At 66.2% G+C, this 27341-nt stretch overlaps 1 protein-coding gene across 1 annotated transcript; it reads right to left on the reverse strand.

Moving 5' to 3' along the window:
• Nucleotides 1-7505: 7505 nt before the first annotated feature.
• FASN (fatty acid synthase) lies at nt 7506-25564 on the reverse strand. Its single transcript, XM_075999843.1, has 42 exons — nt 25467-25564; nt 23724-23857; nt 22801-22953; nt 21615-21788; nt 21279-21479; nt 21034-21156; nt 20839-20954; nt 20596-20730; nt 19544-20006; nt 19278-19465; nt 18911-19100; nt 18422-18516; nt 18106-18240; nt 17832-18035; nt 17630-17745; nt 17255-17427; nt 16959-17150; nt 16792-16872; nt 16528-16704; nt 16247-16426; nt 15967-16170; nt 15198-15487; nt 14483-14872; nt 14216-14380; nt 14001-14119; nt 13770-13924; nt 13453-13656; nt 13208-13358; nt 12944-13122; nt 12689-12808; nt 12258-12604; nt 11978-12179; nt 11653-11804; nt 11469-11560; nt 11152-11303; nt 10774-11019; nt 10339-10527; nt 10014-10244; nt 9708-9928; nt 9509-9607; nt 8496-8747; nt 7506-8321 (listed from the first exon to the last, which is right to left on the reverse strand). The coding sequence occupies exons 2-42, from the start codon at nt 23848-23850 to the stop codon at nt 8184-8186; spliced, it is 7521 nt and encodes a 2506-aa protein (XP_075855958.1). The 5' UTR covers nt 23851-23857; nt 25467-25564; the 3' UTR covers nt 7506-8183.
• Nucleotides 25565-27341: the final 1777 nt, after the last annotated feature.

Below are 27341 nucleotides of genomic sequence, written 5' to 3' on the forward strand. Positions count from 1 at the left end.
TGCTTTATTTCGAACTGGGGGACCCACTCAGTCCCCCAGAGATGATATGAAGATCATTTTATTTTTATTTTATTTTATTTATTTTATTTGAGACAGAGTCTCACTCTGTTGCCTGAACTGGAGTGCCGTGGCGTCAGCCTAGCTCACAGCAACCTCAAACTCCTGGGCTCAAGAGATCCTCCTGCCTCAGCCTCCCGAGTAGCTGGGACTACAGGCATGCGCCACCATGGCCAGCTAATTTTTTCTATGTATTTTTAGCTGTCCAAGTAATTTATTTCTATTTTTATTAGCGACAGGGTCTCCCTCTTGCTCAGGCTGATCTAGAACTCCTGAGCTCAAATAATTCTCCCTCCTCTGCCTCCCAGAGTGCTAGGATTACAGGCATGAGCCAACACACCCGGGCTGAAGATTACTTTAAACTGAAGACAGTTTGAGACCCAACAGATGCAGAAAGGAGCTTTTTCAGAGTTTCCTGATCTGACTAAAGGCAGAAGCCTCCGAGATCACGCCTGTAATCCTAGCACTCTGGGAGGCCGAGGCGGGCAGATTGCTCAAGATCAGGAGTTCAAAACCAGCCTGAGCGAGACCCCGTCTCTACTAAAAATAGAAAGAAATTAATTGACCAACTAAAAATATATATACAAAAAATTAACTGGGCATGGCGGTGCATGCCTATAGTCCCAGCTACTCGGGAGGCTGAGGCAGGAGGATTGCTTGAGCCCAGGAGATTGAGGTTGCTGTAAGCTAGACTGATGCCACGACACTCACTCTAGCCTGGGCAACAAAGTGAGACTCTGTCTGAAAAAAAAAAAAAAAAAAAGAAGAAGAAGAAGCTTCCGAGAGTGTGGCCAGAAAGTTCACAAGGACACTCAGTAACTAAGCCAGGCCCTCCAGGCCTTAGAAAGTGCCTGGGTGTCCCCGCTGCCAGAGAGGGCTCTAGCTGTGTGCTGCTCTGGCTGAACTTGAGGCTTTGTACAAACAAAAAGTAAAAGCCAACTCCAAACTGTAAAGAGCCTGAATCTGGGGCTGAGCGAGGTGGCTCACGCCTGTAATCCTAGCAGTCTGGGAGGCCGAGGTGGGCGCATTGCTCAAGGTCAGGAGTTCGAGACCAGCCTGAACATGAACGAGACCCTGTCTCTAATAAAAATAGAAAGAAATTAATTGGCCAACTAAAAATATAGAAGAAAAAAGGAGCCTGAATTTTGAATGCATCCACAACTCATGCCTACAGCCATGACCGAAGCATGGAGGCCTGACTGGTTCACGATATTTACGCATGATCACTAACCAATAATTGGCCACTACGCTATACTGACCCAGGGGCAAGCTGTATGAAGCTAGGTTTACATGCAAATAAAAAATTTTTTTTTTTTAATTTAGCAGAGGCTGGGTGTGGTGGCTTGGCACTATTTTTTTTCTTTTTTTTAGATAGAGTCTCGTTTGTTGCCCAGGCTAGAGTGAGTGCCGTGGTGTCAGCCTAGCTCACAGCAACCTCAAACTCCTGGGCTCAATCAATCCTGCTGCCTCAGCCTCCCGAGTAGCTGGGACTACAGGCATGCGCCACCATGCCCGGCTAATTTTTTCTCTATATATTTTTAGTTGGCCAATTAATTTTTTTCTATTTTTAGTAGAGACGGGGGTCTCACTCTTACTCAGGCTGGTTTTGAACTCCTGACCTTGAGCAATCTGCCCGCCTCGGCTTCCCAGAGTGCTAGGATTACAGGTGTGAGCCACTGCGCCCACTGCCTTGGCACTATTATCCTACTACTTTGGGAAGCCAGAGTGGGAGGATCACTGGAGCCCAGGAGTTAGAGAACAGCCTGAGCAACAGCGAGACCTTCTCATAACAAAAAGTTAAAAAATTGGCTGAGTGTGGTAGTGCATGCCTGTAGTCCCAGCTACTCAGGAGGCTGAGGCAGGAGGATCACTTGAGCCCAGGAGTTCTAGGCTACAGTGAGCTATGATTACGCCACTACACTCCAGCCTGGGTGACAGAAGTAAACCCCATCTGTGAAAAAGAAAAATTAGCAGTGAGGTCAGTGGCTACTAATGCAGAGGAGACTGACTCTACAGAACTCCTCTAAGCAAGCCAGTAAGCAAGTACTACCACTAACACTCAGTGAGGAGGGGAAAGGATTAGACTCCAGCGTTTCTACAACATACTATCTGAAATACTCAGTATTCAATTAAATAATTATAAGTCATGTAAAGAAACAAGAAATTGTTGGCCGGGCGCGGTGGCTCACACCTATAATCCTAGCACTCTGGGAGGCCGAGGCGGGTGGATTGCTTGAGGTCAAGAGTTCAAAACCAGCCTGAGCAAGAGGGAGATCCTGTCTCTACTATAAATAGAAAGAAATTAATTGACCAACTAAAAATATATATAGAAAAAATTAGCCGGGCATGGTGGCTCACGCCTGTAATCCTAGCACTTTGGGAGGCCGAGGCGGGCGGATTGCTCAAGGTCAGGAGTTCGAAACCAGCCTGAGCGAGACCCCGTCTCTACCAAAAATAGAAATAAATTAATTGACCAACTAAAAATATATATACAAAAAATTAGCCAGGCATGGTGGCGCATGCCTGTAGTCCCAGCTACTCGGGAGGCTGAGGCAATAGGATCACTGAGCCCTGGAGATTGAGGTTGCTGTGAGCCAGGCTGACGCCACGGCACTCACTCTAGCCTGGGCAACAAAGTGAGACTCTGTCTCAAAACAAAACACCAACAAATCTGCTCTTGAGGGCCAGACACAGTGGTGGCACCTGTAGTCCCAGCTGCTCGGGAGGCTGAGGCAGGAGGATCACTGAGCCCAGGAGTTTGAGGCTGCAGTGAGCTGTGATGATGCCGCTGCACTCAGCTGGGTGACAGAGTGAGACCCTGTCTTAAAAAACCCAAACCCAAAATGGGTGGGGAAAGGTGTTGCAAATCTTCTGACCGAGCTCCTGTCCTGGAGGGTGGAGGGGACAGATGGATGTAGTCTGAGGAGGCCAGAACAACCAAGTGCCAGCCAGCACCGGTCCCTCAGAGTCTCTGGACCGACCAAAGTGCTCAGCCCCAAGGTTCTGGGCACAAGGTCTGCACTGCCTGCCCTGGCAGCTGCCAGCTGCCCCAGGAATGCAGGCCGCTGCCCCCCAGGTGCGCCGGGCTGAGGAAGGGGTGGTGGCTGGCTTGCTCACACTGCCTTCCCACCAGACACCGGACAACAGCCCCTCGCCCTTCTGCGAGCCCCCATGCTTGTCAAGAGTGTCCAGTCGGGAGGCACAGAGACACAGGAGAGAAGGCCAGGCAAAGATGGAGGTAGAAATTGGGGGCTGACGCTGTCACAAGCCAACGGATGCCTGGGGCTACCAGACACCGGGAGAGGCGAGGAAGGGTTCTTTCCTAGAGCCTTCAGAGGGAGCGTGGCTCTGCTGACACCTTGATTTTAGACTTTTGGCCTCTAGAATGTTAAAAGAATAAATCTTGGGCTGAGCGCGGTGGCTCACGCCTGTAATCCTAGCACTCTAGGAGGCCGAGGCGGGTGGATTGCTCCAGGTCAGGAGTTCGAAACCAGCCTGAGCAAGAGAGAGACCCTGTCTCTACTATAAATAGAAAAAAAATAGCCAGACAACTAAAAATATATAGAAAAAATTAGCCGGGCATGGTGGCGCATGCCTGTAGTCCCAGCGACTCAGGAGGCTGAAGCAGGAGGATCGCTTGAGCCCAGGAGTTTGCAGTTGCTGTGAGCTAGGCTGACGCCACGGCACTCACTCTAGCCTGGGCAACAAAGTGAGACTCTGTCTGAAAAAAAAAAAAAAAAAATATATCTCTATTTATTTAAGGCAAAAAAATGATTGTCCAGTCGGGTCCCAGAGCTCTGGGTTGCCGGCTCCAATTCGTCTTGCTTAGTGGTTGCTTGGGCGAGGGACCGATCCTGGAGCTGCTTGCTCCATGGCTTTGCACCAAGTTGCTCCTCTGCAGTTGTGTGTGTCTCTTTGCACAGCTTCCCTAGCGGTTGCTGTAGGCGTCACGTTGTACCGACATCACGACCACGGTCTACTGGTGTCCTCTGCCAGCTCCAGTACAGTGTACAAAACTTTCCTTCCCTTATAGCTCCCTATCCTGAATCTACCTCATTTATATTACAATCATCTTAAATATTTACTCTACCTGCGTGTAGAATTACATCGTATAGCGTTATAATTTTCATTTGAATTGTTAAACGTAAGTTAGGAAACTCTAGAAAAGGAAAATATTGTATTTACCCATATCTTTTCCATTTTCTTTCTCCCTAATATTTCAAAATTCTTTTTTTATCTTTTCCTTTTTATTTATTCAGAAAATTTTCTTCAGTCATTCTCTTAGGGTAGGTCTGCTGGGGACAAATTCTCTTTAGGTGAGAGTGTCTCGATTTCCTCTTCAACCCTGAAAGGTGTTTTTCCTGGCTGTAACGTTCTGGGGTGACAGTTCTTTTCACCCACACCAGCAAGCTGCCATGCGAGTTTCTCCTGCTTCCTGTCCTCTGAACGGTCTTTCTCCTGCAGATAAGGTGTCGTGCCTCTCTTACTGCTTCTGAGATCTTTTCCTTTGTCTTCAGTTTTTAGGACATAACAAAAAATTATTTGCCTGTGAGCCTCACTTCCTGTGGCTTGCCCCTAGCTTAGTAGAGTGTAGTGGCCAATTATTGGTGTGTTGAGTGGACGCTTTTGTGGTTTTCCCATTTGGGGTTCAGTCGGCTTCTCAAATCTTCAGGTTCCTGTCTTTTGCCAATTTGGGACTCTCTGACTGCTCTTTCAGCCCCGCCCCCTTTTCCTACCGGAACCCCAGCAACAGAAACGCTAGCCCTTTTGCTGTGGTACATTAGGTACCACAGATTGGGGTAACTTCTGTCAGTTTCATGAATTATTTCCTTTGTCCTTTCTATTCTTTTTTTTTATTTTTTGAGGCAGAGTCTCACTCTGTTGCCCAGGCTAGAGTGAGTGCCGTGGCGTCAGCCTAGCTCACAGCAACCTCAAACTCCTGGGCTCAAGCAATCCTTCTGCCTCAGCCTCCCGAGTAGCTGGGACTACAGGCATGCACCACCATGCCTGGCTAATTTTTTCTATATATATTAGTTGGCCAATTAATTTCTTTCTATTTATAGTAGAGACGGGGTCTCGCTCTTGCTCAGGCTGGTTTTGAACTCCTGACCTCGAGCAATCTGCCTGCCTCGGTCTCCCAGAGTGCTAGGATTACAGGTGTGAGCCACCATGTGCGGCCTCTAGTCTATTAAGTCCTCTTTTTTTTTTTTTTTAATTTCCGTTGTCGTATTTTTCATTTTTAAAAGTTGCATTTAGTTCTTCTTTCCTGAGACTTTCTTTCTCACTGGTTTCAAATGTGTTCATAATTGCTGTCTGCTTTGAACCTTTGTCAGAGAATTCTCGTGTTCTGGCATCTTGGTGTTGGCACCGATTTTCTTTTTTTTCATTGAAATAGAGAATGATGCTTGGGATGAGCAGTGATTTTCAAGTGAAACCTAAACATTTGTTGTATTAGGTTATGAGAGTTTGGATCAAACTTAAACTTTCTGTTTGTTTTATTTATTTATTTTGTAGACAAGAGTCTCACTCTGTCGACCAAGCTAGAGTGCCTAGCTCACAGCAACCTCAAACTCCTGGGCTCAAGCGATCCTCCTGCCTCAGCCTCCCGAGTAGCTGGGACTACAGGCATGTCCCACCATGCCCGGCTAATTTTATATATATATATATTATATATATATACACACATATGGTTTTTGAGACAGAGTCTCGCTTTGTTGCCCAGGCTAGAGTGAGTGCCGTGGCGTCAGCCTAGCTCACAGCAGCCTCAAACTCCTGGGCTAAAGCAATCCTCCTGCCTCAGCCTCCTGAGTAGCTGGGACTATAGGCATTCGCCACCATGCCCGGCTAATTTTTTCTATATATATTAGTTGGCCAATTAATTTCTTTCTATTTATAGCAGAGACGGGGTCTCGCTCTTGCTCAGGCTGGTTTCGAACTCCTGACCTCGAGTGATCCGCCCGCCTCAGCCTCCCAGATAGCTAGGATTACAGGCATGAGCCACCGTGCTGGGCCTTTAAAAATATATTTTTTTAATAGTCCAGCTAATTTCTATTTTTTTAGTAGAGAGTGTTGCTCTTGCTCAGGCTGGTGTCGAACTCCTGAGCTCAACGATTTACCTCCCAGAGTGCTGGGATGACAGGTGTGAGCCACTGCGCCCGGCCCAGACACTTCTTCAGAGCAGAGAGCTACTTCTCTGCTCCCGTGAGAGCTCCCTCGAGTTGATTTGTGACCTGGCGCACGGTCTGTCCTCTAAGCCCTTGTGGGGTGCAGTGACCACTGGTCCTGGCAGGGAGCGTCCCATGCTAGCAGGAACTGCAGGTACCTGGATGTGGGGTCCAGGCATCAACGGCCAGCAGAACCCTGCGTGCCAGGCACGGCCCACTGCCCCGCAGCGCCCTGAGGCCAGGGACAAAGCAGAGCCAGGTTCTGAGCCCAGACCAGCCCCTGGGCTGCCCAGAGAATAGCTCAGACTGAACTCCCACCTGCTTGGGGGGCCTTGGGGGCTGCTGGGACCCTCCCTGGTGACCCTGAGTGTGCATGGCGGGGCGGAGAGGCCAGAGCAAGCTGTGGCTGAAGGGTGCGTCTCCTCAGTGTGGGGCGGGGCTGCGGGAGGTGTGGACCTGCCTTGCCTTGCTTGGCTCCTGTCTAGTTCCACCATGGTGTGCCTGGACCCCACCACACCTCACCCCTGCAGCCTGGCCTGCCTCTCCCCCTGCAGGCAGCCAGGGCTGTCTCAGCCCCCACCCACCTTTGTGCCTCCAGAACCCCAGGGGCTGGCCCGCCCTGCTGCTCCCGAATTCGGCCCTGGCCCCTGCCACCACCCAGGCCTACAGCCCCTGCAGGGCTCCGCTGGGCCTCGCCCCAACTCACCTCTGCACCCCCATCAGCCTAGACATCCCCTGAGGGTTGCCAGTGCTGCCTCCCCCTCTTGACTCCAGGTCTTGGGCCTCTTTGCCCCCCAGACTCCACTCCTCTGCCTGACTCCAGAGCCGGGCAGCCTGCGCCCGCCTGCGCCAGCGTGGCCAGTGAGCGAGCAGGGTGCAGGCGTTGTGGGCGGGTTGACATCCCCGACCAGAAGGCTGGTCTGCACCGGGGCTGGGCCTCGACCACCCAGCCGAAGCCCCCAAAACAAAGCTGGGTAATTCTGCCAGTAATGGGGTTCACAACTAGTCGACCACAACCAGTTACAGGTTCCTTCGTGCCTTGTCCACCCCCACCGCTTCACTGACTCGCCCTGTGTCCCTCCTCTCGACCCTGCCTGGGCAGGGCCGCGGCCACTGTGTCCCTGGGCCCTGACCCTCCGGCCCACGCCCTGCAGATGTGTGCGCTCCCTGGCAGGTGGGAGCCACGCCGCGGTCCTGGAGGGCAGAGGGCGTCGCGTGACCCGGCGTGGTGAAGCCGAAGCTTGCGGCGGCTGGCTAGGGGCGGGAAAGAAAGACGCCAGGAAGCCAGAGCTCACGTGCGGTTTAATGGTGGGGCTGGGGACGGGCGTCTGGAGCAGCAGTTCACCAAACCGGCGCAGAGCGGACAGGGCAGACGCAGTCTCTGCGCGGACGCCACGGTGGGTCCAGACTCTGAGCAGCAGTCGGAATCGTCTCCAGGACAGACAGACGTCAGGGAGCAGGCGCCCGGCGCGTCCGCAGGGCCGGGCCTGCTTCATGGGCAGCCGGGCACCCAGCCCGTCCCGTGGCCTCGGAGCGGTGGGCGGGGCCGGCCACGGAGGCTCGGCTGGCAGGCCCGGGTGGCCACCTGCGTGCATGGAAGGCGCGAGTGGACGCTGCCCGGGACCTTCATAGGGGTCGAGGCCACGGGCGGCTTCGCCAGTGACGCAATAAATATGCGAACTCGAGTGGAAAAACAACAAACCAAGCAAGTGGCAAAGACCACTTGGCACAAAAGGGTCAGCCCGGCTCCCGCGGGCCGCGCCGGCTCTTCACAGACGGGCGTCTCCGAGCCGACGGCTGGGGTCCCCGCGCCCCGCACGCACTGGAGGTGGTGGGTGGGAGGCGGCGTGGCGGCCTACTTTGCTTCTAGCAGCCGCGGGGCAGGGTCCCACCGGCAGGACCCTCCTGGCCCACAGCACGGCCAGGCGAGTGGGCGCAGCGCGCCTGTGGCAATGGGCAGGTCTAGCCCTCCCGCACGCTCACGCGGGGCTCGGCCAGGGAGCCGTGGATGATGCCCACGATGGACTCCAGGCCGCTGCCCTCCAGCAGCGTGCGGTGGTCTCCCTCGATGACGTGCACAGACACCTTCCCGTCACACACCTGTGGGGAGTGCCCGTGAGCCGGGGCTGCCCGCTGCCGACCGCCGCCGGCTCCCGACCGCCCGCCGGCTCCCGACCGCCCGCCGGCTCCCGACCGCCCGCCGGCTCCCGACCGCCCGCCCGCTCCCGACCGCCCGCCCGCTCCCGACCGCCGCCCTGCGGGCCCCTTGCACACCTGGGAGAGGTTGTAGTCTGCGCCCAGGTCCTCGCCATAGGCCCCGCCCGTCTTGGCGCGCAGCAGCGTGACGTTGCCGTGGTACTTGGCCTTGGGCGTGTACTGCTCGGCGGCGCGCAGCTTGTGGTAGAAGGAGAGCGCGGCGAAGCTCAGCTCCTGGCGGTCCAAGCCGTGGTGGCTCTTGGTGATCAGGTCCACAGCGGCTGCCACGCGCTCCTCCAGGCCCTTCAGCGGCAGCAGCGCCTCCAGCACCTGCGGGGCGGGGCTCTGAGCAGGCCGGACGCCTCCCCGGGGCCCTGCCCCACGCTGTAGGCGGGTCCTTTGGTGTTCCAAACTGGGCTGGCGTTTTGGAGAGGACCCCAGCCCTCAGCCCCCAGCCCTGCCGCCCCTGCCCAGCCCTCAGCCCCCAGCCCTGCCGCCCCTGCCCAGCCCTCAGCCCCCAGCCCTGCCGCCCCTGCCCAGCCCTCAGCCCCCCAGCCCTGCCGCCCCTGCCCAGCCCCCAGCCCTGCCGCCCCTGCCGCCCCTGCCCAGCCCCCAGCCCTGCCGCCCCTGTCCAGCCCCCAGCCCTGCCGCCCCTGCCCAGCCCTCAGCCCCCAAGCCCTGCCGCCCCTGCCCAGCCCCCAGCCCTGCCGCCCCTGCCCAGCCCCCAGCCCTGCCGCCCCTGCCCAGCCCTCAGCCCTGCCGCCCCTGTCCAGCCCCCAGCCCCCAGCCCTGCCGCCCCTGCCCAGCCCTCAGCCCCCAGCCCTGCCGCCCCTGTCCAGCCCCCAGCCCCCAGCCCTGCCGCCCCTGCCCAGCCCTCAGCCCCCAGCCCTGCCGACCCTGTCCAGCCCCCAGCCCCCAGCCCTGCCGCCCCTGTCCAGCCCCCAGCCCTGCCGCCCCTGCCCAGCCCTCAGCCCCCAGCCCTGCCGCCCCTGTCCAGTCCCCAGCCCCCAGCCCTGCCGCCCCCGCCCAGCCCTCAGCCCCCAGCCCTGCCGCCCTGCCCAGTCCTCTGGCCCGGAGCACCCCGGCCTGACCCTGCTGTGCTCGGCGTCCGTGAACTGCTGCACAAAGAAGCACATGGCCTCCGTCTCCGCCTCAGCCTCGCAGCCCGGCGTCAGCTTGGCGCGGTAGCTCTGTGGGGGAGGAGAGGCTGCTGTGCCGGGCTGAGGGTGGCCCAGACCACGGGCGCCGGCGCCCAGACTGGGAGCAGCGGGGAGCTGGCCGGGCTCTCACCTGGGTGTAGGCCAGCACGTAGGTGTGCGAGCCGTCGAACAGGAAGAGGCTGTTGTGGGTGGGGGCCGGGCTCTGCTGGGCCTGCAGCTGGGAGCACATCTCGAAGGCCACGCAGGCTCCGTAGGAATAGCCGGCGATGCGGTACGGCCCCTCGGGCTGCACCTGCCTGATGCAGTCGATGTAGTAGGCGGCGAGGCTGTGGATGCTGTCCAGCGGCGCGGCTGCCGAGAGAGCGCCCGCGGTCAGGGGCCACAGGCCGGGGCACCTGGGCCCGAGGGCAGCCCGGCCGCGCCGCCGCGCAGGTACCTCGCGTGCACTGCAGGCCGTAGGTGGGGACGCTGAGCCTGGCGGCCAGGCTGTGGAAGACGGCGGTGGAGCCCTCGATGGGGTGCACCAGGAAGAGGGGCCGCTCCGAGCTCTGCACCGCGTTGAGCCGCGTCAGGGTGGGGCCCTCGGGGTTCACCAGCAGGGTGCTCAGGTTCAGCTGCGCCTGCTGCCGGGCCGGGCTGCCCTGCTTGGGCGTGGGGGCCGCCGACTCTGAGGACGGGACGGGGCAGACGTGAGCCGAGCCGGACGCAGACGCCGGTGCACACGGAGGCCCCGCCCCGCGCCGCCCGGCTCCCGCACGCACCGCTGGGCGCGTCGCCCTTGGAGGACAGCTCCTGCAGCCGCCGCAGCGTGAGCTGCCGCACCTCGCGCATGGACAGCACCAGGTCGTGCTCGCGCTCCAGCGTCTGGCGCACCTCCACGCTCATGAGCGAGTCCAGCCCCAGGTCGGCCAGCGAGCTGTCCAGGTTTACGCCGGCCAGGTCTCGGATGCCTGTGAAGGGAGGCCGCGGTCGGCGGACCGTGAGGGGTGTGGGGGCGGCTCTGGGGGGCGCAGGAATGGCCTGGGGTGCTGAGCCTCCCATTGCCATGGTTACAGCCCCGCCTGGCCCTGCAGACCGCTGCGCATGACCCTCGGGAGCAAGCTCGCCGCTCGTGCGGGGCACAGGCCGTGGCGCACGGGCCGCGTCTGCGCCCTCCCGGCCGCCCTCACCGTGCCCAGACCGAGGGCCCGGCTCACCCAGGATGTGCGCCACGGCCTTCACCAGGTCCCGCTGGCCGTCCCGGTCCTTGTGGGCGGCGGCCTTCTTCTCGGCCAGCACGAAGCTGCTCAGGACGGCGTAGGGCTGGTGCAGGAAGAGGTCCAGCACCTCCAGGCAGGAGGCGATGCGCTGCGGCAGCGTCCCGCCCACGACCGTGTCGTTGGTGCCCATGGCCTCCAGCACGATGCCCACGTCGCCGATGGCGCCCCACTGCACGGCCAGGCCTGTGGGTGAGGGGGCTGGTGGGCGGGGGCCTTGGCAGGTGGGGAGCGTGGGGGGGGCCTGGCGGGCAGGAGGCATGGGGGGGCCTTGGCGGGCGGGGAGCGGGGGCGTGAGGAGGGGTGCTGGAGACCCACCTGGGAGGCCGTCGTGCCTCCGCTTCTCACAGATGCGCTCCATGGTGGAGTTGGCAAAGCCGTAGTTGGTCTGGCCGGCGTTGCCACGCCCACAGCTCACCGAGGAGAAGGCCACGAAGTAGTCCAGCTCGGGACACGCCTCCCGCGTCACCCTGTGGGCACTGGGGTCACTCCCTGCCAGCCAGCACCCACAGGAGCCCCGTCTGCCCCGGCTCCCGAGGGAAGGCGGAGTCGCGGAGGCTCAGGCCGCGCGGGGGCAGGGCAGTGTGGGAGGCCGCAGGGACGGGGAGGGGCCACGTGGCGGGGGCTGTGCCCACCTGTCCAGGTTCAGGGTGCCGCTGTACTTGGGCTTGCTGACGTCCTGGAAGGCCTCGGGCGTCTGGTTCTCCAGCATGGCGTCCCTCAGCACCTGTGGGGAGGGTCCTCAGCACCGCCCAGGGCCCGGCGGCCCCTCCCCCCACCAGGGGCCGTCCCCAGGCTCCGCCGTGGGGTCCCCCTCACCATGGCCAGGTTGAAGACGCCTCCCACGGGCCCAAGCTGCGTGGCCTCCGCGATGAGGGCCCGGGCGCCCTCCGGCGAGCTGGCGTTGCTGGCGGACACGAGCACCTGCACGCCCTGGCGCCGCCACTCCCGCACCTGCTTGGCCTGGTAGCCTGTGGGGCGAGGGCGGTGGCCAGGCAGGACACACGGCACGGCCCTCCCCGGACGCCAGGCGGGGGGCCTGGGGCACCGCACCCAAGCTCTGGCCAAGACGGGGGACGGGAACGGCCCAGGTGGCAGGAGCGAGTCCCCTCCCTGGCTGGCCCCGGGCCCCCGAGCTGCTCACCTGTGCGGATCCCAGAGCGGGAGGTCAGCACCAGCCTCTGGGCCCCCCGCAGAACCAGCCACTGGGCCAGCTCCAGGCCGAAGCCCCCCAGGCCGCCGGCGATGACGTAGCTCTTATGGGCGGGACAGAAGGTCTTGGCGATGGCCGCCATCACCGTGGGCTCCACCCGCTTTGGCGCTGCCTCCGGCTCCTCTGGTCGCACCTGCGCCAAGCGAAACCCCGGCTCAGGTGCTGCGGGGCGGCCGGGGGACGGGGCGGGGCGCCTGGGGCCCTGGCTCACCTGGATGACGACCTTGCCGATGTGCTTGCCCTGGGCCATGTGGCGGAAGGCGTCCTCCACGCCGGCCTTGGGGAACACGGTGCACTTGAGGGGCTGCACCACGCCGTCGCGGATGCCGGCCCGCAGGAGCGCCGCCACCTCCCGCCAGTCGTCGCTGGCCTCCTCGAAGAGCGCGTCCAGCAGGATGCCGTGGAAGGTCACGTTCTTCAGGAAGATGGCCATGCCCAGCGGGTGGTTGTTGGACAGGTCGAACTTGCCGATCTCCAGGAAGCGGCCGTGCTGGGCCAGGCACCGCACGCTGGCCTGCAGCTTCTCCTCCGCCAGGGAGTTCAGCACCAGGTCCACCCCTAGGGACGGAGGGTCCCTCGGTCACACCCGCTGACCCGCACCCCCGGCAGCCCTGCGAGGGTGGGGCTGGCCTGGCTGCTCACCCCTCCCGCCTGTGTGCCGCAGCACGTGCTGCTCGAACGACGTGTCCCGAGAGTTGGCGAAGCTGGTGCTGTCCAGCTGCGGGAACCTGGCCTGGAGGTACGCCCGCTTCTCCGCAGAGCCTGGGGGCAGAGGGTGCCGGTGAGCTGGGACCGGGGGCGCTGTGGGGACGGGACTGGGCGATGTGGGGTCAGGGGCGCTGTGGGGTCAGGGGCGCTAGGGGGCCGGGACTGGGGCGCTGTGGGGCGGGGCCTCACCCACGGTGGTGAAGACGCGGCAGCCCAGGCTGAGGGCGATGGTGATGGCGGCTTGGCCCACGCCGCCCGAGCCCGAGTGGATGAGCACGGTCTCGCCGCGCCGCATGCGCCCGCGCACCACCAGCGAGTAGTAGGCCGTGGTGTAGACGACGGGCACGGAAGCTGCCTCCTCCAGGGTCCTGGGGGCGGGTCACAGGGTCAGCTCGGCCTGGCTGCTGCCGCCGACGCCCACGGGCCCCGGGCCCTGTCCGGCCATGCACTCACCAGCCGGAGGGCACGTCCCAGAGGAAGTCCGAGGACAGCTGGACGGACGTGGCCAGGCCTTCGGCGGGCACCAGCCCCATCACGCGCTTGCCGCTGGCGTCTCGGCCCGAGAACTCCATGCCCAGCATGCAGTCCCGTGAGGCCCACTTCCCTGGAAGCGGGCGGCGGTGAGCCGGCGGCCTCGAGGTGCCAGCCCAGCCCGGGGCCTCGGAGAACGCCGGCCCACCCGGGGCCCCAGGCCATACCTGGGATGGCGTCAGGGGACAGCTTGCCCGTGGCCAGCATGATGTCACGGAAGTTCAGCGAGGCGTAGTAGACCGTGCAGAGCTGGGCGCCGGGGCCGGTGGGCGAGGCGTGGCGCAGCGGGGAGCAGACCCAGCGGATGGAGGACAGGTCCCCTCGCGTGAGCACGTTCACGAACGCGTGCGCCGTCTGCTCCTCCGGCTTGTCTGCGCGACAGGAAGGGCAGCTGCCGCGGCCTCCCCAGCCGGGTCTCCCGTCCCCTCCCCACTCGAGGAGCCTGGGCGGCGTGGGGTGGCGGGGGCGCGGTCCAGGGGCTCACCCTGCTCCAGCGGGAAGTGGCGGAAGGCCCCCCAGGCCCCGTCGCGGTACACGTTCATCACCAGGTCCCCCTGCAGCAGCGCCCGCAGCTCTGCGGAGCCGGGGTCCACCGCGGGCACGCGGGATGCGCTGCTCAGGTTGGACAGCAAGACGCACCTGTGGCGGGCAGAGGCGGTGAGAGCGCCGTACGGGAGGGGAGGGGAGGGGAGCGGGGGGCGGGGAGGGGCCCTACCGGATCCGGTGCCCGCCGGGCTCCTTGCGGAGACAGTTCACCAGGCCCACCACGCCTGAGGTGGAGCAGTTGACGGCCTTCAGCCACACGGGCCGCGGGGAGTCGTCGGCCAGGATGTTCTGCGGGAGGAGGGAGGGTCAGCAGCCGGCGGCCTCGGGCTGCGCTGCGCACCTGTGCCAGGTGAGCGGGTCCCGGGAGGCCAGGCGGGGACTGACCTTCAGAGAGTCCACCCAGCGGAAGCTGGTGTCCTCCACGGGCAGGAAGATGGGGCTGTCCTGTGTGGCTGGCCGGCGGCACAGGAAGAGCGCGGAGCCGTAGAAGGACTTCTTCAGGCCCACCAGGTGCAGCGGCGTCCTCGCAAACAGGCTCTCCCACTCATCCTGCGAGCGCATGGCCGTCAGGGCCCGGCCGGCCTGGCCACCCCCGGCCCCTGGCCTCCTGCCCGGCCTGGCCGCCCCCCGGCCCCCCGCCCAACAGCGCACCTGGCTCAGGAGGCCCTGCGCGAGCTGCGGCTCAGAGGAGGAGAGGAAGGCCATGGTGTCCCCGAGGGGGTGCCCGCGCAGCAGGGTGTGCAGCAGCAGGAAGCCGCCCTCTTGCAGGGCGGCCGCCATGTGGCCGAGGGCCAAGGCGGGGTCCCCGAGGCCGGCCACGGCACAGTTGCACACCAGGAGGTCGGCGCTGCCCAGGCTGCTGGGCGCGGGCTCCGCGGGGTCCCACTGGGCCTGGGCTGCGTCAAATTGCTGCAGCTTGGCCTGCGCAGCCTCCAGGGCCTGGGGGTGGCGGTCAGTGGCCGTGTAGCTCAGCTGCAGCATCGGCTGGGTGTTGAGCAGGCCCGGGATGCGGGAGTACAGGTGTCCATGGCCGGCCAGCACCTGGGGGGGGGGACATCTTCTGGGAGCAGCCCCGGGCCAGGGAAGTGTCCCGACCTGGGGCTGCGCAGACCCCGCGTGCCAGGTCACCAGCTGAGCCCGTGCTCTCGGGCCCCGTCTGCGGTGACCTTCAGAGCCCCAGGCCCCGGGGCTGCTGCGTGGACACGGCCGGCGGGCCCTGCATCTGCGCCGCCCCCTCCCCCCGTGCACCTGCGTGGTGGCGGCCCCCGTCACAGGTGTAGGGGACAAGCGACAGCCTGTGGGGCCCGCTGGGGCACCTCGCCGCCCTGCGGTCTCGTCTACCTGGCTCTTCTCAGCCGACGCCTACCTCCACCACCTTCATCCTGGGGCCGGCCATGTTCTCCAGCGCCGTGTCCACGCAGGCCTTGAGCGCCGGGGCGTCTAGCAGGCCGCAGAGCAGCGGGTCCTCCGGCAACAGGGGCCTCTCCTGGGCCAGCGCCTGGGCCAGCTCCAGCTGCAGGCTCCCGTTGAGCTGCAGCTGGCAGGCCGCCCACAGCAGCCGCGGCAGCCCCTGCTGGGGGGGCTCCCGGGAGGCCCCGGGCCCTGCCATCTTCAGCCCCTGCTGGGTCACCTTGGCCTGCAGGGCCTGTGCCAGCCCTGGGGAGGGAGAGACACCAATGCCGCCGGAGGCCCCAGAAGCGAGACTCTGCTTAAGGGGACTTGGACTGGTCTGGCCCTCCTGGGCACTGCTGGCCCCGCCCCGGGACACTGACTCTGCCCGCCATGGGCGCGTGGGGAGGGGCCCGGCCACGGCGTGGCCCCGCGGTGTTCCGTGCCCGTCCCCACCCCCGCCCTGAGCCAGGGTCTCCCACACATCAGCCCGGGGCACAGGCCCCAGCAGATTGGTCTGCACCTAGTGGTGGCTGGGTCACAGCCAGAAGGGGACCACATCTTGTCTTTGTCCCCAAGTCCCCTTGAAACGGACAGTTGACAAGGACGACCACAGGGTTGGGGGAGGCAGGTGGGGGTCTATTTGAAGGAGAACAGTGCCGGCAGCGGCTGTCTTGGGGAGTGATGAGTTCCCCGTCGCCATTAGCTTCCAATGGGCCAGGCAGGCGGGGCAGGGCGGGGCTCACCCTTGCACAGCTGCAGCTCCTCCTGCAGGGCGGCGCTGGCGGACAGGCACCCATCCTCCATGTGCGGTGTGAAGCAGAACTTCTCCAGGGTGGGCGCCAGCTGCTCCTGCTGCCGGCGCGGGGCCGCCGAGGAGTGGAGCCGTGTGATGCGGGCGCCGCCAGCCACCGTGCTGCTCAGAAAGCTGTTCACCACCACGTCCACCGCTGCGGGGATGGGCGGGTGAGCGCGGGCAGGGGCGCCGGGGACGCCGGGATGCGGGGCGGGGCGGGGGCGTGCTACCTTGGGCCTCGCCCTGCAGCGGGTACACCTTGCGCAGGTGGGTGGCAGGGTCCACGTGGATGGCGGTGATGCGGGTGGGCAGCAGCAGGCTGCGCTGGCTGGAGGCCAGGATGAACGCCTGCAGCATGGTGTCCAGGAAGGTCACCCAGTTGTCCTTCCACAGCAGCCTGCCCGAGGTGCCTGCGCAGACAGACGGCCGGCGCTCAGCGCGGCTCACACCGGGCCGCGGCCACGCCACACGCACGCCCACCCGGCGCAGCCCTGCACGCCTCCCGCCCCACCTTCGAGGCTGGCGTCCAGGATGCCCTGGAAGTGGGGGCCGTAGTCGTAGCCGCGCAGACGCAGCGCCTTGTACGCGTCGGCCTGCGTCAGGCGTAAGGCCCCAGGGTCGGCGGGGGTGGGGTCTTCCGGGTGGTCGAAGAATGTGGGGTCGGGGTCTTCCCACTGGTACACCTTCCCTGCAGGGGGCACAGACAGCTGAGTGGGCGGTGGGCGGGACGGCTGGCGGGGGTCCCTCCCGCACGCACCCGCCGCGCCCCACTCACCGCTCACTATCAGGTTGCCGTTCTCGGACACCTCGAAGGCGCGGGAGGCCTCCATGAGCCGCACCTCCAGGGGCACGGTCCCTGCGGGGCAGTGGGGGTCAGAGGCTAGAGGTCAGCGGCCCCTCTTCCCCCAGCCGCCCACGCCTCTGGCCCAGGGAGTCCCTCACCCGTCTTGGGCAGGATGGTGGCCTGGTGTATGGTCACGTCCTCGAACACCACAGGCATCTGCTCCATGGCCAGGCCCAGGCTGCGGGCCAGCGTCTTCCAGACCAGGTGCAGGTAGCCCGTGGCCGGGAAGATGACACGGCCGTCGATGCAGTGGTCCACCAGGTAGTGGTCGGGGGACTCGGGGCTGGCGTCTGCAGAGGGCACGGCCTCAGTGCCAGCTTGCCCAGGGAGGGGCAGCCTTCCCCACCACCTGCCCGCCCGCCAGCCCGCCTGCCCGCCCGCCCGCCCGGCTCACCAATGTTGTACACGGTGGCCGAGGAGGAGCCGGAGCCGTTGGGGAAGTCCTCTGCGGCCGGCACGTCCCACGTCTGCCCGTGGTCCCACTTGATGTGGGGGGAGATGAGGGGCGTTCCCCGGGGGGGTGGGAACTCCACAGGCGGAAACAAGGCATTGGGGTTGACGTCGATGCTGGTGGGTGGAGGGGAGGTGAGTGGCTCAGCCGGGGGGGCTGGGCTCAGGGCTCCCGTGGGCTCAGGAGGCTCCCGTGGCCTCCGGGTCTAGCCCACCCGCTGTTGGCCAGGCATGCCGCCCACTGCTCCCTGCTCCTGGGAGAACGGCCGTGTGGCCCCCGGCAGTGTGGGGTGGGGAGGGGTGGGGGAGGGGCACCCACCCTGCGAGGTGGACCTTGCCCACGCCGGCCAGGAAGAGCTCCAGGTTGTCCCTGTGGTCCTTCTTCATCAGGGGCACGATGGTGCAGCTGGGCTTGAGGCCACGCTTGAGCACAGCCTGGGGCGGGACGGGCGCTGGGGTGACACTGCCGGCCCCACCCGCTGGGACCCGCTGGGACCCCTCCCCCGCAGCGGGCGTCCTACCTGCAGCAGGGCGTGGGGCGCGATCTCCAACACCACGGCGTGCTCGGGCACGTGCCGCAGCGCCTCCTGGAACAGCACGGGGCTCACCAGGTTGTTCACGTTGTACTCGGCGGAGGACGTGCGCGCCAGGCTGCCGCGCCACTGCGCCTCGGGGATGGAGGTGCTGAGCCAGCGGGCGGACCGGGGCCGCGGCTCCCGGATCACCTGCACACACGGCCGGGTCAGCACAGGGGCGCGGGACGGCACCCCCGCCCTGCCGGCCGGCCCAGCCCACCTTCTTGAGTGCCTTCAGCAGCGTGGGCGCGATGGCCTCCATGAAGTAGGAGTGGAAGGCCATGCCGCCTGTCCGCACCTCCTTGGCGAACACGCCCTCCTGCTTCAGCTGCTCCACGAAGGCAGACACCGCGGCCTGGTGGGGAGCCCCGGTGAGCTCTCCCCGCCACCGGCCAGGGCCCGCACCCCGCCCGCTCGGTCTTGGAGCGGGTGGCGGTGCTGGAGCCCATGAGGGAGTGAAGGGGGAGGGATGGGGTGGGGCTACACGGCGACAGGTGCGAGGGACAGAGGAGCAGCGAGGCCACAGGCCACCTCACCTGTGGTCCCGAGATGGTCACCGTGTCCTCAGAGTTGTGGCAGGCGGGCACCACACCAGGGGGGCAGCGCTGCTTGCACTCCTCCCAGGACAGGCCTGCGGCAGGGCCAGCCTCAGCGGGTGGCTGTGGGGACCCCCAGCCCTGCCCCCCAGGCCAGCCCTCCCTGGCATGGAAGACGCCCGCGGCGTCCGTGGTAATGACAGGGGCCGTAATGACAGCCGCCGAGCCTTACGAGGCACTTTGGGCCCCACTGTGTGGCCGTGGGAGCCACTGTGGGGGTGGAGGGGCCGTCCCAGGTGTCTCCCAGGTGGGGGCGGCTCTTGGCGCAGTAACGACGCCCTAGGGCCCGGTCGGGGACGTGGCCTCAGCCCCAGGACCCCAGGACGGGTGGTGGGAGCTGGGTGAGGTCTCCCGCCCCACTCTTGCCTGGGCGGGGATCAGGCCCGACTGCTGGGGGCCGTGCAGGGCCGCGGGGGAGGTGACGCCTACCCACGGCTGCCATGGAGCCTGGTGGAAGGTTGGCCTCCTTGATGCACTGGCCTCTCCAGTAGGCAGCGAGGACGGCCTCCTCCTGGGACAGGCAGCCGTCAGCGTAGCCGCAGGCCACCTCGCCCAGGGAGTGCCCGATGATGCCGTCGGGCCGCAGTCCCATGGAGCTCAGCAGGTCCAGGAGCGCGATCTGGGGCGGACGGGACGTCAGGCGGGCCGGCCCCGGGCATGTGCACCCCCACCCACCTGCCCTCCGGGCCACCAGGTGGGAGGGACCCAGACGGTGCCCACGCGGGGCTCTGGGGCAGTGCGGCTGGGTGCGACAGGAGCCCCTGGCCGGTGCCCAGACACGCGTGTGCGGGCTCACCTGGATGGCCGTGAGGCTCACGAAGGCGTGCACGATGTCGTCGAAGGTGTTCTCCTCCGTGCTCAGCAGCAGCTCCGACACCTTCAGCCCCAAGGGCTTCACGGCCTCATCGGAGCGCAGGATGGAGTCGCGGAAGCTGCCCAGGCGCATGAGGCTCAGCCCCATCCCACGCCACTGCGTGCCCATCCCTGTGCGGAAGGCGTGTCAGGGAGTGGCCGCCAGCAGGCCTGCCGCCCCGCATGCCCCGGGCTGCAGGGGGGGCTCACCGGAGCAGATGAACCACAGCGGCCGCTCGCCGGCAGACACCTGCTGCACCTCGGAGCCCGCGCCGCCCAGCACGGCGTAGCCCCTGAAGGGCATGGCGGCGGCGGGGGCGGCCGCGATGTCGTTGAGCATGCACACGAGGGCCAGGTCCTGGCTGTGCTGCTGGCCCTGCTCCAGCAGGGCCCGCACGGCCTCGGCGGTGCGCCCACTGGCCCGCAGCAGGCGGGGCAGGGCCTCATGCGGGGCGGGTGCCTTCCCGGGGGGCGGCCGGGCGTTGGGCTGCAGGATGACGTGCACGTTGGAGCCGCCAAAGCCGAAGGAGTTGATGCCCACGTTGCCGCCGCGCACGGGCAGGGGCTGGTCCACCACCTGCAGCCGCCCGTCGCGCAGCGCCGGGATCTCGGGGTTGGGGCTGTGGAAGTGCAGGTTGGGGGCCCAGACGCCGTGCTCCAGGGACAGCAGCACCTGCGGGCACGAGGTGGTGGGCGGCTGCCCCAGCTCCCCGGGGGGCGGCCACACTGTTCGCCGCGCTTCCCCACCCCCAACCCGGTCCCCCGAGGCAGGGGTCTGACGACCACGTTGCTGCAGCCCTGCCCTCAGACTGGCCCCGTGGGTGGGGTGCTCAGCCCGTTGTGGGCCTCAGGACCCCCTTGCCCGGCCCCGAGTCCCCCAGCCCGACGGGGACACCAGGGGCTGGCCGTGGAGCTGGAGGCCAGGCCCTTCTGCCCACCAGGCATGTAACCCTGAGCTGCCGAAAGTGGAGGCCAGGGGTCCTTGGCCGTCAGGTTTCCGAGCCCAGTGCTCCTAGGGGTCACCCTAAGGGGCCCCAGGCGCCTGGCAGTCTGTCCGTGAGCCGTAAGGACGGGCGGGTGACGTCTGCTCCACGCCCTGGGGAGACTCCTCCAGCCATTCCCCTCCCTCCCTCTCTCTCCCGCCTGAGCTGCTCCTCTGTCCCCAGAGGAGCGGGTCTGCTCGGGTCCCACCCAGTGGGGGGCTGCCCAGGCACAGCCCCCTAGTGGGGAGGGGTCAGGGCTCACGGAGCCCACCTGCCTACCTTGGCCAGGGCCGCCAGCCCCGAGGCAGGCTCCGGGTGCCCCATGTTGGACTTGGTGGAGCCGACCAGCAGCGGGTCTTTGCGGGAGGCGCACAGGGCCCGGACGATGCTGTTCAGCTCCTGTGGGTCGCCCACCTGCGGGAACGCGGGGTCGGGCTCCAGCCGGCTGCCTCCCCGGGGGTGGGGCGGAGGGCCGGGCAGAGGCAGGGCCGGGCAGAGGCAGGGCCGCGCGGGGGGCCTCACCTTGGTGCCTGTGCCGTGGGCTTCGATGTACTCGAGGGACTCAGGGGCCACCCCGGCTGGCAGGTACAGGGAGCGGATGAGCTGCTCCTGGGACTCTCCGGAGGGGAAGGTCACACCTGTGGAGAGCTCAGGCTCAGCACCCGCCCTGCTGTCCCGCCTGCCACCCACCACCCGCCGCCCAAGCCCAGAGCCCACCTTGCTCCTTGTAGCCGTCCGTGTTGGTGCCGGCGTTCAGGATGGTGGCGTACACCCGCCGGGCCAGGGACTTCTTGGTCAGCAGGACGGCCACCACAGCCTCTGAGCGGCAATACCCGTTCCCTGGGGCAGAGCAGAACCTTTCATGGGGCTCGGCACACACACCCCTGCGGGGAGCTCTGTGCGGGAGGCACGGGGGCAAAGACGCCCCAGCAGGGCGGCCGGGGGTCTGCAGAGGTGCCCACCTGCGTCGTCGAAGGACTTGCAGGTGCCCTCGGGGCTGAGCATGCCCAGCTTCATGAACTGCACGGAGGTGTTGGGCTTCAGCAGCAGGTTGATGCCCCCCACGATGGCGGCCGGGCACTCCCCGCTGCGGATGGCATGGAAAGCGTTCTGCAGCGCCAGCAGGCTGGAGGAGCAGGCCGTGTCCAGGGAGACGCTGGGCCCTGCACGCAAAGGCACACTGCGCTGGGGCCCGGCTGTGGCGGCGTGGGCGGGGGCCGTGGATGGGGGCCTCCCCAGCACGCGCTGGACACCCCTTGCGGCCCACGCTTAGCACGCGGGAGGCCCGCGGCACCCACCTTTGAAGTCGAAGAAGAAGGACAGCCGGTTGGCCATCATGGCACGCTGGCAGCCCACCATGCTGTAGCCCAGGAGCGTCTCGGGGTCTCGGCTCAGGGCCTCTGAGGCCTCAGAGCCCCCCACGCCCACCCAGACGCCGGTGTGTGTCCCTCGCAGAGAGGCTGGGTTGATGCCTGCCGGAAACACGGGGCTCAGGCCGGCGCCCTCCTGGCCCACTCTGGGGCCGGGGCCTGGCCTGGGTGAGAGGGGCTCCCTCCCAGCGGGACTCTGGAAGGTACCAGGGGGAGGGGAGGTGTCCTGCCAAGGGGACAGAGCAGAGCCACAGTGGGCGCCAGCCTGCCCAGGGCCCAGCACTGAGAACCGGGTCAGAAGAAACGGAGCGTTGGGACAGGCGGGCCCAGGAGAGGGCGCCAGAAGCGGACAGAGGCAGCTGTGGGAGGACAGAGAGCCGCATTGTCCCTGACTCCTTGGGCCCTGGTGTCACCGCAGGGTCTGTGAGCCCCCGGACCAGGGAGTGCCCCAGCTCCAAGGGCACCTGCCCTGGGCAGAGCCGAGACCGGGAGACAAAGAGAGACCTGCGGGTTGGGCCTGGGAGCAGGAAAGGCCCGAGGGACAGGGGCCGGGAGGGGACCAGGGACCAGGCGGTCTCCCGAGGCTCCCTCTCGCCTGGCAGGAGGGACAAGCCGGTGTCCCCAGCCCAAGGCGACACAGTGGAGAGGCCAGGCTGGCGGGCCGGGGTCCCCACCCGCAGGCCCCAGAGCAGGGGGGAAGTGGAGCAGACTGCCGGGGCCCTGGGCTGCGGGTAGCTGGGACGGCAGGACGGGAGGGACACGGAGGACGGCCGGTGCCGCCTGCTGCCGGGCTGGGGGCAGCGGGAGGACACATGTGGGGGCTGCTCCAGAGCCGCCTGCTCTGCCTGTCACCCTGGCCCTCGCCCCGAGACCAGCCAAACCAAGACCAAGACCGGTCAGGAGTGAGGAAACTGGGGCATTGGGGCACACCCGGGACACCTCCAGTGTGTAGTTGTGAAACCGTGACCTGCCCAGGGGCCCACGCCTCCCCGAGCCCGCTGGCTCCAGATCAGGGGCCAAACCAGGCTGGGGACAGGGCCAGGAGAAGGCAGGTCTGGGCCCCACTCTACCCTGAAGAGGCCGTGGGGCGGTGGGGCACAGCCCGAGGACCCACCTCCGTCCACGATGGCCTCGTAGGTGACTTCCAGCAGCAGCCGCAGCTGGGGGTCCATCGTGTGCGCCTGCTTGGGGTGCACCCCGAAGAAGGAGGCGTCGAACTTGGACAGGTCCTTCAGCTTGCCGGACCGCCGGGGGAGGCCGTAGAGCCCTGCGGGACACGGCAGGCGTTTCCTCCCCTGACCGAGGCCATTGGAGGGCAGGGCACCTGGGGACCTGCAGGCCCTGGCAGTGGCCGTGGGGGAGTCTCGGAGCCTCCACTGCAGCCAGGAGGCCCAGGCAGCCGAGCAGACTCCCTGGGAGGGGCGGACGGTGAACCCCAAAGCACAGCCAGGGCTGCCAGGTGGGACCCCAGCCCCACCTGAGAAGGATCCCAGAGGGGGTGTGGCTAGGGGACCCCAGAGGAGGAGAGGCTAAGGGACCCTCCGCCTGGCCTGGCCAGTGCCTGGGCTCCGCCATGCTGACTCACACCCCGTCCGGCAGGTAGGGCTGCTCTGTGGGAGATCGTACTGGGCGTGGGAGAGTCAGGCCAGCCTCCCTAGGGTACCTGGTGCCCTGCCTGCCAGCTCAGGACCTGGGAAGGGACGGTGTGGCCAGAGGGCTCGGGCCTCAGCCCAGCACCCATGCTCTGAGCCTGGCTTCTCTGCCAACAGGCAAATGAGGCCTGCTTGGCCCTTGGCCTCCCAGCCACCTGGGGAGCCTCCCAGCGGGCCGAGCCCACCCCCAGGCCATCCTGGCGCCATGTCCAGGAAGAGGCTGCAGCCTGGCCTTGCCTGTGGGCGGCCAGTGTCCCTCAGTTGCAACTGGGCTCAGGCCAGCGCCAGCAGCAGCTGGAAGACAGCGCAGCAAGAGGCTGCCTGAGGGGCAGAGGTGGAGTCTGAACCTCAAACCGAGAGCCAGCGGAGCCCCACGGCCACTCACCGGCTTTCCACCGCCGGTCATCATCTGTGACCATGTCCACACCGCCAATGAGGTTGGCCCAGAACTCCTCCAAGTTCTCCGACTCGGGCAGCTTCCCGGACATGCCGGCGATCACAACCTCCTCCATGGCTCTTCTGCAGGAAGGGCAGCATGGCCCCACAAGGGCTCAGCCCTGGTCCAGCACCCCCAGCCCACAGCCTCAGCACCCCAAATGGTGGCTGCTCAAGATTCGCTGGCGAGAATCGCCTGACCTACCACTGGGGCCTGAGCGCAGGCTCTGGCCTAGCTGCCTGCCTCCCCGCGTCCTGCCTAAGAGCAGGGCCCAGAGTGCTGCCCTTAGAGACCCCAAGACCCAGCTCCTGGGCCCTGGCACTGGCCTGTTAACTCTGGGGTCCTGCTGCCCCGAATGCCCAGCGGCCAGCTGCCTCTGCAGCAGTGCCTGGCTTTGACTTGGCCAAGCTTCAGCCTTGCAACCTCCTGCAGCCAGTGCTCCTAGGCCGTCCCTGGGGGTATGGGGACCTCAGAGGGGGGCAGGCAGGCAGGCCCTTCCTGGAGATGGAGGACTAGGCCCCCCGGTACCCAGCCTGTTAAGAGCCAGCAAAGAAATGGCAAAGGCCAAACAGGCTGGGTCCCAAAGCAGGGTGTAGGGGCACTCGGCACCCACTCTCCCCAGGCCACAAGGAGAGGCCCCCACATTAGGGGTGGGGCCTACTGCCCAGGCCAGCCCAGGAGCTGCAGGGTTTGCGAGGGACCGGGTGAGGAAAGGCCCGCACTCTGGGTGCCAAGGCCCTGCAGGGCTCTGGGGAAAGGTAGCCTCTGCTCCATGATGGACTGACCCGGCCAGTCCGAACCCTCCAGCAAGGTCCAACCTGGAGAACCACTCCTGGCCAGGTGCCAGGCAGGTGCTGCCTAGCTCCAAACACCTGTGCAGGTGAGGCCTCAGGACACTTGCTTGCCTCCCGGTACCCCAGAGCACAGCAACCGCGTGCGGCCCAGGCCCCTAAGATGTCCACAGAAGAGCCCAGGCCGCAGGGCTGCAGGTCTAGCAAGGGGCCTCCTGTGCAGCCTGAGGCAGAGGGAGAGGCCAGGGCTGGTCCAGTCACTTCCACCAAGGCCCCAGGGCCTCACCGCCAGCCCGGTGAGTGGAGGGAAGCGGCCTCCCACCGAGCGAATAAAGAGCCCTTGGACGCCGAGGCACTGGCTCCAGGACGCGCCGCTCTGTTCCCCCTACTTGCAATTCACGCGGAGTCGGCGGGAGGCCGGGGGTGGAGACCCCCGCGGCGCCCGGGTGGGGGGCTGCCCGCGGCCCTGCGCCTCGCCCCCGGCGCCCGCCTGAGGGGGAGGCCCGTCCCCTCCGCGCGCTGCCTCCCTCCCGGGTCCCGCTCCGCTGGGCCTCGGCCTTCGCAGCCCCGAGGAGGCGACCGGGGCCTTTGTGGCGGGGGAGCCCGGCCCGGGCCGCCCGGGGGCGAAGATGGCTGTCCGCGACCCTCCCGGCCCCGGCCCCGTCGCCGCCCTCCCCGCGCCGGGCCGGGCGCCCCGGAGGGGCTGGGACACCAAGCCCGGCAGGCCGCGTGGGGACCCCGCTGCGGGCGCGCCGGGCCACGCGCTTCCCGAGGCCGGAGGACTCGGGCCCGCGCCGCCCCACAAGCGCCCCCGGCCGGCCCCGCGAGCACCCCGGCCGGCCCCGCGAGCACCCCGGCCCGGCCCCGAGTCCCCGGCCCGGCCCGAGCGCCGCGGCCGTACCTGGTCTGGTCTGGTCTGGGCGCGGGCGGCGGGCGGCGAGGGCGGGCGGGCGGAGCGAGGCCGGGCCGGGCCGTCTCTCTGGCTCCCTCTAGGCCGGCGCCGGCGCTATTTAAACCGCGGCCATCCCCGGGCGGCCACGCCACATGGGCTGACAGCTTGGCTGCGCCGCCCAGGCCAATGAGCGTCGGGGCTGCGCCCCGGGACCCGGCGCGCCGCCGCCGTGGGGTGATGCCCGTGCGCGCCGCCGAGCCGGCCCGCGCGGGGACGCGCGCGGGGGGGAGGGGGGCGCGGGCGGCGCGCGGGCAGCCCCCGCCCCCGACTTCCGTTCCCCGCCCCCGTCCGGGTCCGCCGGCCACGTGTGCGCCGCGCGGGCGGCGGGACGGGGCGTGCTTGGGCCACTCCGGGGGCCGCGCCGGGGGAGCGGGGCGGGCGGTGGGCGCGGCCCCCACTTCGCGGGCGGGCGCGCGGGGTCCCCGCGTTCGCGGCTGCCCGCTCCACGCCGCTGTCGCTGCCCGCGCGGACAGGGGGCGTGGCTCCCGCGGCGGCGGCCAATCGGGCGCCGGGGGCGTTCGCGCCGGCCCAATGGCGGCGCGCGGGTGGGCGTTGCTAGGCGATAGGGTGATGGGCCGCAGAGCGAGCTCGGTCGTTGACCCCGGAGGGCGCCCCGCGCGGGGTTACTGCCGGTCACCGGTCCTACTAACCCGGCCGCGCGGGGTCCCGGTGGACGCCCACCGCCCCGCATTGACAGCCGCCCTGGGGGCAGGGGCGGGGGCGGGCGGACGGGGTCACCCCCAGGGCCCAGTGGGGTCTGCCCGGACAGCCACCTGGCGGGATTCGGACAAAGGAGCCGAGGCGGCGGGCTGTCCACGCGCGGGCGGAGGCTCTGCGGGCCCCACGGCCCTCCTGCGGTTCCCCCACGGGGTGGCTCGGAGGGTCCCGCCCTGTAAGGCACCACCCGAGGCCGCGGGCGGCGGGCTGGCGTCCTGCTCTGGGGGCTCCAGGCAGCGCGATGGCCAGTGCTCGGCTGCGCAGAGGGCCTGGGGCCCCCTGTCCTGGCACCCCTTGCCCTCTCTCCTCCCTTTCGGGGGCGCAGGCCTGCGGGGTGTGGTCGTGGCTGGGCCACACGGGAGGCAGCAGGATGGTCAGCTGCGGTCCTGCCCAGGGCCACTGGCCCCTCCTGCAGCAGGTCCACACATCGGGAGGAAGGGTCTGGAAGGACAGGGAAGGTGGGGCCAGGTCTGACACCTGAACTGTGTCCTCATTCTAGGGCCTTTTCTCTGTCTTCAGATTTCAGGGTGAGGCCACAGGGTCAGCTTAAGGACAAAGCTTAGGGCCAGGAGCAGCTGGACTGTCTGTGCAAACGCCCCTCCCAGTGCCTTTGCACATCCCAGACCCATCTCGCCACAGTGCTGCTGGTCAGTGGTCAGCAGGGCTGTGTCCAGGCCACGGAACTACTGACCTCACGATGGGACAGCCAGGACGGAGGGCCCCGGTCCTGCACCACGGAGGGCTGAGGACTTGCCCCCTGCTCTCAGCTTCTACGGAAGGTGACAGGCAGTTCTGCTCACTTCCAGCTAAAGGAAGTCACAGGGTCAGCCTCATTTCCCGGGGGCACCCCTATTCCCACTTGTGTGTTTACACGAGCAAATGAAGAAAGCCAACCATAACGCACAGGCCAGCAAGCGCAATCTTCACCCCTGCCTCTCCCGGGCCCTGTGTTGGAGACTGCCAGTGGCCACCGCTGCGGTGCCATCTCTCCTGCCCGCGCAGCTGAGAGCCAGGAAGGCAGATCTCACCGTCCGCATTTTACCCAGGTGCAAACTGAAGCTGCAAGTGTACACAATTCTGCACAGTCCCAGCAGGTTAGGGCTGGGA

This window comes from Microcebus murinus, unplaced genomic scaffold (assembly GCF_040939455.1).
Source record: "Microcebus murinus isolate Inina unplaced genomic scaffold, M.murinus_Inina_mat1.0 scaf010_hap2_Mmur4.0, whole genome shotgun sequence".
Taxonomy (NCBI): domain Eukaryota; kingdom Metazoa; phylum Chordata; class Mammalia; order Primates; family Cheirogaleidae; genus Microcebus; species Microcebus murinus.